This window comes from Sabethes cyaneus, chromosome 2, assembly GCF_943734655.1.
Source record: "Sabethes cyaneus chromosome 2, idSabCyanKW18_F2, whole genome shotgun sequence".
NCBI lineage: Eukaryota > Metazoa > Arthropoda > Insecta > Diptera > Culicidae > Sabethes > Sabethes cyaneus.
In genome coordinates this window covers 107,937,214-107,950,319 of record NC_071354.1, presented here as the reverse complement: position 1 = coordinate 107,950,319, position 13,106 = coordinate 107,937,214, and the positions used below count along the sequence as shown (strand labels likewise).

General features: G+C 39.8%; 1 protein-coding gene across 1 annotated transcript in view; it reads right to left on the bottom strand.

Moving 5' to 3' along the window:
- Positions 1–5,714: 5,714 nt before the first annotated feature.
- LOC128738918 (V-type proton ATPase subunit D 1) overlaps positions 5,715–13,106 on the bottom strand; it is a 49,790-nt gene continuing 42,398 nt past the window's right edge. Inside the window, exon 5 of the mRNA XM_053834407.1 lies at positions 5,715–6,109. Coding sequence (XP_053690382.1) covers positions 5,987–6,109 — 123 coding nt within the window. The 3' untranslated portion in view covers positions 5,715–5,986. The remainder of the gene's footprint in view (positions 6,110–13,106) is intronic.

Genomic DNA, 13,106 nt, shown 5'->3' with positions numbered 1-13,106 from the left:
GGTTTCATTCACTGCAATGAAATTAAACGGATTGTCATGTGATCTAGTTGTAAATGGCTGATGTGGATCATCGTTCAAATAATTACTGGCGAAGTGTTCGTTAATGTCATTGGCACTAAAACTGTTGGATGTCTTGGCAGGTGATTTCCCTACTCCCATATTATTTAAACGCTTCCACAGAACTTTAGTAGACAGTGCAGGATTAAGTTGATTACAATAAAATCGCTCCTTGGCTTTATGCACCAAGTTCGTCACATTATTGCGAAGTGTTTTGTATAACGTATGGTGATCAGAGTTTTTCGAGATTTTCCATTGTCTAAAAGCTAAATCACGATCTACTATAGCTCTACCAATGTCCCTATTAAACCAAGGACTTGATTTAGATGTCCTGAAAGCTACCGTAGGTACATATTGATCATGTAGATTTCCAACAATGGAATTGAAATAATCCGCTAAAACATCAGTATCAGTCGATGAATAAAACGGCTGCCAGTCACTATCAGTTAATGCAGTTCTAAGACCTTCAACGTCGATGCTATTGTAATCACGATAGCTAACAGTAACGATGTTAGATTCTACGGCTGAATTATAGTCAAGTGATGCAAAGAGAAGATCATGGTTTGATAAAACTGGAATTTCTATTTGACTGAATCTTAAAACCCGGGAAACGTTATTGGTAAGAATGAGGTCTAGCTGGGAAGAGCCATTATTGTAATAAAAAGTGGGTTCACAACCTATGTTAACTAATTGATGGTTGGTTAAAACATCTTTAAACCGTCTCGTCGAAGATAACTCAGAGTTAAGCAAATTTGAATTGAAATCTCCTAAACAGTATACATGATTATATAGCGAACCATAGTTCTCCAGCAACATGTCTAAAGTACTCGAAGCATCCACGTTGGGAGGATTATAAAAAACAGCCAATAGAATTTTGGTTCCACCGGTTGACAATTCTAGCATTAAATACTCAGTGTTCCCATCAATAGCATTGGCAGATTGATCAACAACACGGTAGCTTAATCCACACTTCAGATAAATAACGATTCCACCGCCCAACCTTAGGGTTCTGTCGTGTCTAACGAGATTGTAACCATCTATTCTGATCACACTGTCGTCAATGCGTTCATTCAACCAAGTTTCACAAATGCATGCAACGTCTACGCTGGATATATCAAAGACCTGCTTCAATTCATGAAGCTTACTTAGTCTCCGAGCACAAATGCTCTGACTGTTCGCCAAGCATATTGAGAGCTTACCAGGGTAAAGAGCAGATTTCATAACAGTTCCTGGAATACACCATTCTGTAGAGGCGGCACTATTGTTTACGCTAGCCATAATCGTTTTGGGGAAGAGCCGCATGTTGGAGAAGGCTTGTTTCGAACACTATTTCTAACTTAACTACAGCAATCTTACTCGACAACATATTCATTACAATTTTCTGATTACAGTTACACAAATACATAAACATATATGGCTCAAAACAAAGCTTAGAGATATCAATAGCATATCAAAATTGCGAACACACTCTGGATCATCGCACATAAAATTGTAAACAAAGTCGAAAGGAAATGTTATTTTCTACGAATCAGCATTTCAAGGTCATTGAGAGATGAAACTGGCATATCCTGGTCATCTGGACTGCATTTTACGAATACCACACCTTGTTTAGTCATCACAGAACGTAATTTACCATCTTTCTTCATGTTCAGAGCCTTCGATCGTATTTCCCTTGCAGTCGGTCCCAGGTTCTCGTTAATAAAAATGCGTTTATCAACAGAAAACCCAATCGATGTGAGGGAAAGAGTACGGGTCCGCATATACCGTGCGAAGAAATCATTTCTGTGCACAGTGAAGGCAAACTGTATCAGTATCACTGCACTTTTGCCATTCTCGAGCCTCTTCGATGATAGTCGGCGAATATCAACAAAAGGGAAGTTGTTTTCCTTGAACCCTAGAACACGGCACCATCCATAGAAATATTCAGTAAGATTTTCACCTTCGACAAAAGGAACCCCAGTTACAATCAAATCATCAAATCATGGTGTACCCGTTAGTACACCATACACCTGGCCATGTCCTTACGATTGTAGAAATGGGTATGTTAGTTCACTTCACGATGATGCGTCAAAACTCATGCAATCTTCATAGGTGTTCATGTACCCAGTAATATACGATATGAATATAATATGAATAAACAAGCGCAAAAAACTGAAATGGAGCATCAATCTCACCAGTAATCCGTCGAATGAATTATAATTGCGTCATTTGAATTTCCATCAGTGTATCTAATATCCAACAATTAATTTAATTCTTCATTCTGATATCCATGTGTATTATTTAACTTGTCATGGCCAAAGTTTTCACTGTACAGTAGAAGGTGCTTGATGAGCTACAACAAAACAAATTTTATTAGAATAATATATCATGGCCGTGTGGCTCAGCCGTCTGCGCAAAATCGCAGTTTTGAATCAGGCAGCCGGGAATCACGCAGCATCGCACCTCTTAGCTTAGCTACTCAATAGAGCATTACCGGGCATGGCCGCGTGGAGGCGGCTAGATGGCAAGAGCTATGTTGGTCACCTTCTTGTTTGCCTACCCCATTTCATACCCAGTAACATCCATTTATTTTGTTAGACATATTTTTATTATTTCATATTAAAATTCTGCGTTATTATTCCTTTGTGAGACTTTTCTATATCGTACCGCTAGCGGGCATACGCCGTCTCCGCTAAAAACTATGGTTTATCAACTTTTCTTTCCTAAAAAATTTTTAACTTTTGAACCATTGAACCAGGTTTAATAATTTTCTTACCAAATAAAAGGTATTTTAATGAGCTTTACAGAAAAAAAACCTTAAACTGACGTTGAACGTTTTTTATGATTGCCAATACATTTTTTGTAGGAGCCTTGAACCTCTTTAACATTTAAGATACCGCCATCCGCGGTGAGATTGTGCCACGGGGGTGAGATTGTGCCAAAAACCAAAAAGGTTTATTTGTGAAAATTTATTATATTTGTAGAAACTGGTGACTTAAATTCAAAATGATGATGAACATAGCAGGCGACGAAAACGGACTAAAGATTGGAAATTAGGAACATGGAACTGTCGGTCTCTAAATTTCCTCGGAAGTACCCACGTGCTTTCTAAAGAAGTGAAGAGCCGCAAGTTCGACATCGTAGCGCTGCAGGAGGTATGCTGGAAAGGAACGATGGTACGTACGTATAGAGATGGTCATACCATCTACCAGAGCTGCGGCAATACACACGAGCTGGGCACAGCTTTTATAGTGATGGGCGAGATGCAGAAGCGGGTGATCGGGTGGTGGCCGATCAACCCCCGAATGTGCAGATTAAGAATCAAGGGCCGATTCTTCAATATAAGCATAATTAACGTGCACAGCCCTCACCTCGGAAGTACCGATGATGACAAAGACGAATTCTACGCGCAGTTGGAGCGTGAATACGACTGCTGCCCAAGACATGATGTCAAAATTATCATCGGGGACTGTAATGCTCAGGTTGGTCAGGAGGAGGAATTCAAACCGGTGATTGGACGGTTCAGCGCTCACCCGCAAACGAACGAAAACGACCTAAGACTTGTCGACTTCGCCGCCTCCAAGAACATGGCCATACGTAGTACCTTCTTCCAGCATAACCTCTACCATCGGTACACCTGGAGATCACCCAACCAGACAGAATCACAAATCGACCACGTTCTGATAGATGGTCGGCACTTTTCAGACATTATCGACGTCAGAACCTATCCGGGCGCTAACATTGATTCGGATCACTACCTAGTGATGGTAAGGATACGTCAAAAACTATCTGTTGTGAACAACATACGATACCGCCGCCCGCCACGGTATAATCTAGCGCGACTGAAGCAACCAGAGGTCGCCGAAAACTACGCGTTATCTCTCGAAACCGCGCTGCCGGAAGAGGGAGAGCTGGATGAAGCCCCTCTTGAAGACTGTTGGAATGCCGTGAAAACAGCCATTAACAGCGTAGCGGAGAACGTCCTAGGCAGTGTGGCACCGAATCGACGTAACGAATGGTTTGACGAGGAATGCCAGCAGATATTGGATGAGAAGAACGCAGCGCGGGTACAAATGCTGCGTAGAGCTACCCGTCAGAATGTGGAGCGATACAAACAGAAGCGGAGGCAGCAAACCCGACTCTTCAAGGAAAAGAAGCGCCACCAAGAGGAGAAGGAGTGCGAAGAACTCGAACAGCTGTACCGCTTTCACGACACACGGAAGTTCTATCAGAAACACAACGGATCTCGCAAAGGCTTCGTGCCGCGGGCCGAAATGTGCAGAGATAAAGATGGAGGTATCTTGACTGATGACCGTGCGGTGATCGAAAGGTGGAAGCAGCACTACGATGAACACCTGAATGGCGTGCAGGCGGAAGACCATGATAGCGGAGGAAGTGACCACATTGGTGCAGCAAGCGACGAAGATGTGCCACCCCCATCAATAAGGGAAGTTAAAGAAGCCATCCAGCGGCTGAAGAACAACAAAGCAGCGGGAAAGGATGGCATTGGAGCGGAACTTATTAAAATGGGCCTGGACAAGTTGGCCGGCTGTCTGTATCAATTGATTGTCAAGATTTGGGATACGGAACGACTACCGGAGGAGTGGAAAGACGGGGTTATCTGCCCTATCTACAAGAAAGGTGATAAGCTGGATTGTGAGAACTACCGAGCCATCACTATCCTGAATGCCGCCTACAAAGTGCTGTCCCAAGTCCTCTTTCATCGACTATCGCCAATAGCCAATAGATTTGTCTATCTATCCAACTTTTTACGAGCCATAATGGCGAACGTGTTCGTAATATTTGAACAGCATTTTTGACATTTCTCTAATACATCGCACGTTTTCTTTCCGTACATTTCTTTAATTTTACCGTGAACGCGCGGAAAGAAAACGTGCGATGTATTAGGGAAATGTCAAAAATGCTATACAAATATTACGAACACATGACGGACGTAAAAAGCTGGATAGCATACAGATACACATGTATCAAGCTTTTTACGAGCCATAATGGCGGACATGTTCGTAATATTTGAACAGCATATTTGACATTTCCCTAATACATCGCACGTTCTCTTTTCGCGCATTCACGGTAAAACTAAAGGAATGTGCGGAAAGAAAACGTGCAATGTATTAGGGAAATGTCAAAAATGCTGTTCAAATATTACGAACACGTCCGCCATTCTGGCTTGTAAAAAGCTGGATAGCATACGTTACCAATCCTTTTAATTTTTTTTTGAAACGGTAGTTCTACAATTGATGGAGGGACGGTAGGGGAAAGTAATGAAAATTTTATGAATGGAGCGGAAAGGAAGGGGGGGGGGGGGTTATTGGTAGCTACGCTTAACAAGTTGTTGTTGTGACTCCTACCTTTTGTCTGTTAAGCGTAGCTATCAATAACCCCCCTCCCCCCTTCCTTTTCACTCTTTCCCCTCCATTCACAAAATTTTCATTACTTTCCCTTACCCTCCCTCCATCAATTGTAGAACCATCGTTTCAAAAAAAATATTAATGCCTGACCGCATTTCAAGGTCAAAGACTAAAAACACGAGTTTGGTCAATAATTCCTTTGTTGAAAGTCATCATAAAATAATCCCCAAGTACGGACTGGTAACTTTAGCAATTTCGTTGCTTCTAAACTGTACCAGAATTTGAAAAGTTGCTCTGAGTATTTTACGTTGTACACTTAATGCATTTTATTCAGATTTCGCTTCATTACTAGTTTACACCAACCTATGGAAAAAATGTACTTCTTTTAACTGGATGTTTCTTTTTATAACATCTTGTAATAAACAATGTTAAAAACATTCCAATCATCAATATACAATGTTACTTTACAATATATGTTTTTAAATTTATCATAATTTACTCAAAACCATTTACTGTTTTTTTATATTCCGTTTAATCCTCTTTTGTTTTATATCTGTGAACGGTTCACCATGTGCGAATGTTTAAAACAGTATATCGTCGTCCCCCTCGTCGAGCAGATTTGCCTGATTTCGAACGTCGATACCTTTTTCTAGCAATGCTGCCTTACGAGCTTCCTCTTTCTTTTTGGCAATACGTTTTTTATCCTGAAAAACGAGAATTTCATTAGGATTCTGTGATTTTTATCGAGTATATATTTGTTTGTTTGTATAAAAATATCAACAGGCCTTTTGGCCCTACTAATACACTTAACCTAGAATCTACGTGCTAGTGCCAGGAATCGAGTTTTCAGTACCTCGCGGCTAACGTTTAAGCTCAAAAGATCAAAGAACCTTTTTGAAGGGGACTTAACAGGTCATCTCAGTATTCTAAAAACTATTAGTATAAATCCTCTTGTAACCAGTAATGAAGATTGGATGGATAAAAAATACAACTTCAACCAAATATTTCGTGTATTCGAGCCTAGACGTGATTCCTGGGAAGATGGTGGTCCCGATATTCGTCCAGGCTCGACAGTTTTCTATACAGATGGTTCAAAAATGGACAATCAAGTGGGAGCAGGAGTCACTGGCCCAGGAATAGACATGTCAATTTCTATGGGCAGATGGCCAACTGTATTCCAAGCTGAAATACAAGCAATTCTAGAATGTACGACTGTGTGCTTGCGCAGGAACTATAAACATTCAAATATATGCATCATGTCCGACAGCCAAGCAGCTCTAAACGCTCTAAAGTCGGCGACATGCACATCAAAACTTGTCTGGGAATGTATTCAATCACTCCAAAAATTGTCTCGTCGTAACCAAGTCAACTTGTACTGGGTCCCAGGTCACTGTGGAATTGATGGAAATGAGAGAGCTGATGCACTAGCAAGACTCGGATCATCTCATCAATTTGTAGGACCTGAGCCCTTCTGTTGCTTATCTGCTTCTGCTTTAAAAATGGAGCTAAAAGCATGGATATGTACGAAAGTGGAATCAAATTGGAATAACACTTTCAATGCTAGGCAGTCGAAACGTTTCATCTCTCCAAACGTTTCAATTACTCGCAAAATACTGGAGCTTTCGAAGAAAGATCTAAGCATTTATACTGGTCTTAAAACAGGACATTGTCCGAGCCGCTATGATCTGAAGCTAATGGGAAAACTTCAAAGTCGCTTCTGCGGCATACAAAAAGAAGACTCGGAACACCTGTTATGCCGATGCCCGGCAATTCTCAATAAAAGATTAAGGTTCTTCGAAAGAGGGCTGTTAGAACCCTCTGATATTTGGAGAACAACTCCCAGCGCAGTAGTGCACTTCATCCGAAGTGCATCACCGGGCTGGACAAATGCTATTAGTCAAACAATGACAATCACTTCTGCTAGTGGTGCGTCATCTTGACAACATAGCTATAATAAAACGGGGAATATATCACAATAGATCAAACAAATGGTCGCAGTGATAAAAATACCCAACATGGAAAAAAAAAACGTTTAAGCTGGGCTAGGCATAAAGCGATTGAAATAGCGTAGCAGATCAGTGATTGTGCTAAAGGTGCTGTAGTTGGTTCGCGGTTGCGGTACACGCAGAAATGGACCATTACGTAGAACACAACCGTGAGCGTATATGTTGAGGTTCGCGAGTAGACACGGGCAAACCGCTCTCGAGGTCAGCATATCGGCGACAGCCATTGCTCTGATCACATCGGGACGAGTGTTCAGAAGGTCAAGATTGATGAGTCTGCAGCGCTGTTTATAGCAGGGCAGCTAAAAGGGGTCGTTCCAGGGCATTCTCCGAAGTGCGAAACGTATGAATCTGTGTTGCACTGACTCGATTCGGTCAACTCCATTTTGGTAATAAGGACTCCACACTAGTGCACAGTACTCAAGATTGGACCGGACAAGACCGCAGTAGAGAGCTTTGAGACAGTAGATGTCGGCGTTTTTGGCGATCCGCATGATAAATATCAGGTTTCTGCAGGCTTTGTCGACAATAAATGCGATATGCTTGTTTGAAATCAAAGAGCAGAATTCCCACACAGTTTTCGCGGCGTAAAGGCACGTCTGATAGCATGTAGTCGAAGACGAGAGGGTTTAATTTCCTGGAGAATGTAATTATTTCACACTTGTCGGAGTTTAGCGTATATAGCTTGAACTACACTCTCAAATGTATCAGCACAAGTTCGGGCAAGCAGAGTCCCCCGTGTGTCCTGAACAGGGATACCAGATTTGCAGATTTATCTGCAAATTCCAGATTTTTGGAACGGTCTTGCAGATCATTATAAATTTGCAGATATTTGCAGTTTTTATGGCTTTTATTGTTTTGTTGCAGATTTTTGTTCGAAGCTCTTTAAACTTTCACAGACTTAGGAAGTCTGTGTGCAGATTTTCGCAGATTATTTTCAAACCAGAAAATTTGAGTAGCCGGAAAGCTGCTCGATTTTTTCGGTTTTCGAGCAGTTGCAGACATTTTTTTTTTAGAAAATATGGCATCTCTGGTCCTGAATGCGCGGAATCCGGAAACGGCAGAACATGCTTTCTTCATATGTCCTCGTTTCGTGGGTGCTAGAAGCAACATGATGGCAGTGAGCGGACAGGACACTACTCCGGATAACTTAGTCCAAAGGATGTATTCTAGCTCGGTCAATGCGGCTGCTACCCAGATAGCACATGAGGTATAAAACCGCTGAAGAGCCGATCAATGGCGAGTAAACAGCTTAACTACCATAGTCTAGTACTGCCGTGAATCGCATAACAGTCTCATTTTCTATAAAGTTTCCTTTATAAATGGTGTCGTATCCGTCGGTAGTTTTGAGCAGAATCCCCGCAACACGATTTAAACGACGTCCGTTCCAGTCTACGTTAGTCCAAAAACTGGCTCTTGCTTAGAGTATGCTATATCATGCCCCAGTATGCGTATGATTCATGATTTGCCTTCTCCTTGCCTCTTATCGTTCGTACGACGAACTCTTACAACACATGCAACGGAATTTCTGTTACACTGAAGCAAATAAATCAGTTTCATTAGATTTATATTTGCGCTAATTCATCAGGCTTGGCTCGTTCCCTACATTCACCCCCTTTTCTACTCTTCTAGTAAATGATCGGAAAAAAAAATTCCTTATCGTCATCATTTTCGTCAATACTATTATCATATTCGTCATCATGATCATCATTCTCATCATCACCATTATCATTTTCGTCATCATTTTCTTCATCATCATAATCATTTTCATCATTACCATGATTTCCGTCATTCATGATTATTTTCATCATTACTATTTTCAATTCTTCTTATTCGTCACTATTATCATTCTCACCATTCTTATCACAATTTTCGTCATAACCAGCATCATATTCGTCATTAGCATAATCATTTTCTTAATTATCATGATCATTTTCGTCAATCATGATCATATTCATCATTACTATTTTTATTTTTGACATAACCATTATCGTTTTCAACATTTTCACTATCATCATATTCATCATTACCATCATTTTTTCATCATAATCATTTTCGTCATTACCATAATGATTTTCGTCATTCGTGATCATTTTCCTCATAAATTTTCATTTTTGACATTACCATTATAGTTTTCATCATTTCCACCATCGTTTTCTTCGTCACTATTATAATATTCATCATTCCTCTCACCATTTTCGTCATGACCCTCATCCTATTCGTCATTACCATTATCATTTTTTTCATTATCGTAAATATTTTCGTCATTACCATCATAATTTTTGTCACTTATGATCATTTTCATCATCATATTCTTCGTCACTATTATCATATTCACCATTTTCGTCTTGACCATTCGTCATCAACATCGTCGTTTTCTACATTATCATAATCATTTTCGTCAATCATGATCATATTCATCATTACTATTTTAACTTTTGACATAATCATTATCATTTTCATCATTTCCACCAACATTTTCATCATTACCATCATCATTTTCGTTGTCACTATTATCATATTCATTATTACCATAATTTTCTTCATCATCATAAACATTACCATCATTGATTTTGGTCTTTCATGATCATTTTCATTACTATTTTCATTTTTCGCATTACCATTAAAGTTTTCGTCATTTCCATAATCATTTCTGTCTTACCATTATAATGCTTGTCATTGCCATCATCATCTTTGTCGTCACTATTATATTCATCATTACCATCATCATTTCGTCATTACCATCAGCATTTTTTAATAACAATTTTTGCTTCATTATTAAAGTGATTTTCGTCATTACCATTATGATTTTCATCATTCCCATCATACCGTTCGACTTATCATAATCGTTTTCATCATTTCCACCATCGTTTTCTTCGTCACTATTATAATATTCATCATTCCTCTTACCATTTTCGTCATGACCCTCATCCTATTCGTCATTACCATTATCATTTTTTTTCATTATCGTAAATATTTTCGTCATTACCATCATAATTTTCGTCACTTATGATCATTTTCATCATCATATTCACCATTCTCATCACCATTTTCGTCTTGACCATTCGTCATCAACATCGTCGTTTTCTACATTATCATAATCATTTTCGTCAATCATGATCATATTCATCATTACTATTTTCACTTTTGACATAATCATTATCATTTCCATCTATACAATCACCATTTTTGACGTCACTATTATATCCGTTATAACTAACGTCATTTTCGTCATTGCCTTTATCATTTTTTTCTCATCATTTTCTCCGTTATCATAATGATTTTCGTCATTACCATTATGATTTTCATCATTCCCATCATCATTTTCATCTTACCATTTTCATTTTTATCATTACTACCATCATTTTTGTCTTATCATCATGACTTTAGTCATTGCAATCATCATTATCGTCATTATTAATAAACTAACTTGGTCTAACTTGGCAATTGATATCGTCAAAATTATCAACATGATGAAAATCATCAAAATCATAATCATCTTCACATCGTCTTTATGCTTTATTTTTAAATATCCGGATCGTAGTACCGATTTACAGAAAACAAGTTTAAATCTAATAATCACTTACAGTACTCGTTTCCTGTACAAATCCTATAGTCACAAAAAGTAGCCTTCGCAGAGGCACACAAGAATTATAAGCCGATGCCTCTCCGACTTTCGCCCACAATCGATTTTTTATTGCCTTCCCAGAGGCGTTCAAACTACGCATACAAGCGTATTTTCATAGCCTTTCCAGAGGTTTTCAAGTAGCGCACACAAGCGCATTTTGCGTAGCCCTCCCAGAGGCGTTCAAATAGCGCACACAAGCGCATTTTCAATAGCCCTCCCAGAGGCGTTCAAACAGCGCACACAAGCGCATTTTTCGTAGCCCTCCCAGAGGCGTTCAAATAGCGCACACAAGCGCATTTTTAATAGCCCTCCCAGAGGCGTTCAAACAGCGCACACAAGCGCATTTTTCATAGCCCTCTCAGAGGCGTTCATACAGCTCACACAAGCGCATTTTCGTAGCCTTCCAGAGGCAGTCTATAAAGCTTACAGATGCGCACAAGCATCCGTTCATTTCTTTCAATATCACATGCTATATCGCTTACAACACAAAGCTGCTTCCAAATTGCGGCTCAGTAACGATTTAGCACACAATATTTTGTCGAGAAAACTATACTCACCCTTTGGGAGCGTTTCTTGCGCCAATGTCGTATCCGTCGGTAGTTTTGAGCAGAATCCCCGCAACACGATTTAAACGACGTCCGTTCCAGTCTACGTTAGTCCAAAAACTGGCTCTTGCTTAGAGTATGCTATATCATGCCCCAGTATGCGTATGATTCATGATTTGCCTTCTCCTTGCCTCTTATCGTTCGTACGACGAACTCTTACAACACATGCAACGGAATTTCTGTTAAGCCCTGTATAGAGTTCCGAGCGAAGTGAAAATCCCATACAAAACGTTCAACTTTTTCACTAGCGCAAAAACTGCATTTCGCTTCACTCGGAACTGTAAACAAACGTGATCCACCGAAATTAAAGATTGTGGATGACATCTTTTTCACTTGGGTACTTTTCTTTCGCGAGCGTCTACGTTCGCTAGCTAGCGAAAACTTGACGTTTCAAGCCAATGAGTGTGTACAGGTGTGGAAAAGGGAAATATTTATTAATATTGGCAAAAAAAACTTCATGACTCCAAAAACATACCGCAACGAGCAATGTGGATTTTTTGTAGAATCAGACATCACGCCAAACCGTTATTACTGATTTTTAGGTTTTTAAAACGTATTGATAATGTTTTGCGCTACACTTAATTACTGCAGCACCATTGCCCCACTTGTAAATACCGCATTGGCTTTAAATTTGTTTTCACTTCGCTCGAACTGTAAACCCTTCAATTCACTTCGCTTGAACTGTAAACCGAAAGCTCACGAAATTATGAAGAGATCCACAGTCTTTATTTTCCGCGAGCGAAAAGACACGCTTTTTCACTTGCTTCGATTTTCACTTCGCTTGGAACTGTATACTATGCTTTACACTGAAGCAAATAAATCAGTTTCATTAGATTTATATTTGCGCTAATTCATCAGGCTTGGCTCGTTCCCTACAAATGGTACTATTATGCGATTCACGGCAGAGTAGTTATCTAAGAGGGCGCGTTAAGTACAATAGCGCCTCCTTGAAGTAATACCGTTAAGGTGGAGCCAGGGAGGATCAAGGCTGGAGACTCAAGTAGGGTTTTAGTGAGTCGGGGTCCTCACGCCTCATTAGGGGGGTCGGGATACCCAACTCCACACTGCCTGAGTTGTCTTCCCAGGTGTCTGACAGCACCCAGGTGCTGAGCAGATTTCCCTACTCGTTAGAAAAACACTCTCAAATGTGTTTACTTATATATCGACTGTATTTAACTAAAAACTTGGTCAAAATTCGTCTTGTTGAAACGGGACTACTACTGACACGAGGTCTTCAAATATTAGAACTTTTGTACTTGATTGGTTGAAAATGGTTAAAAAAATCAGAATTACACTTTTAATATCTCGAAACAGTGAACCCCTCGTTCGCCAAGGTGTCTGACAGTTTAAAAAAATGTGAAATTTTTAGCAAGCATTGAGATCTACATCTATATACATGTGATATTTTCTGACTTTGCACTGAAACAACTAACAAATGGCACAGTTCTGTAAAAAAGAACTTGGC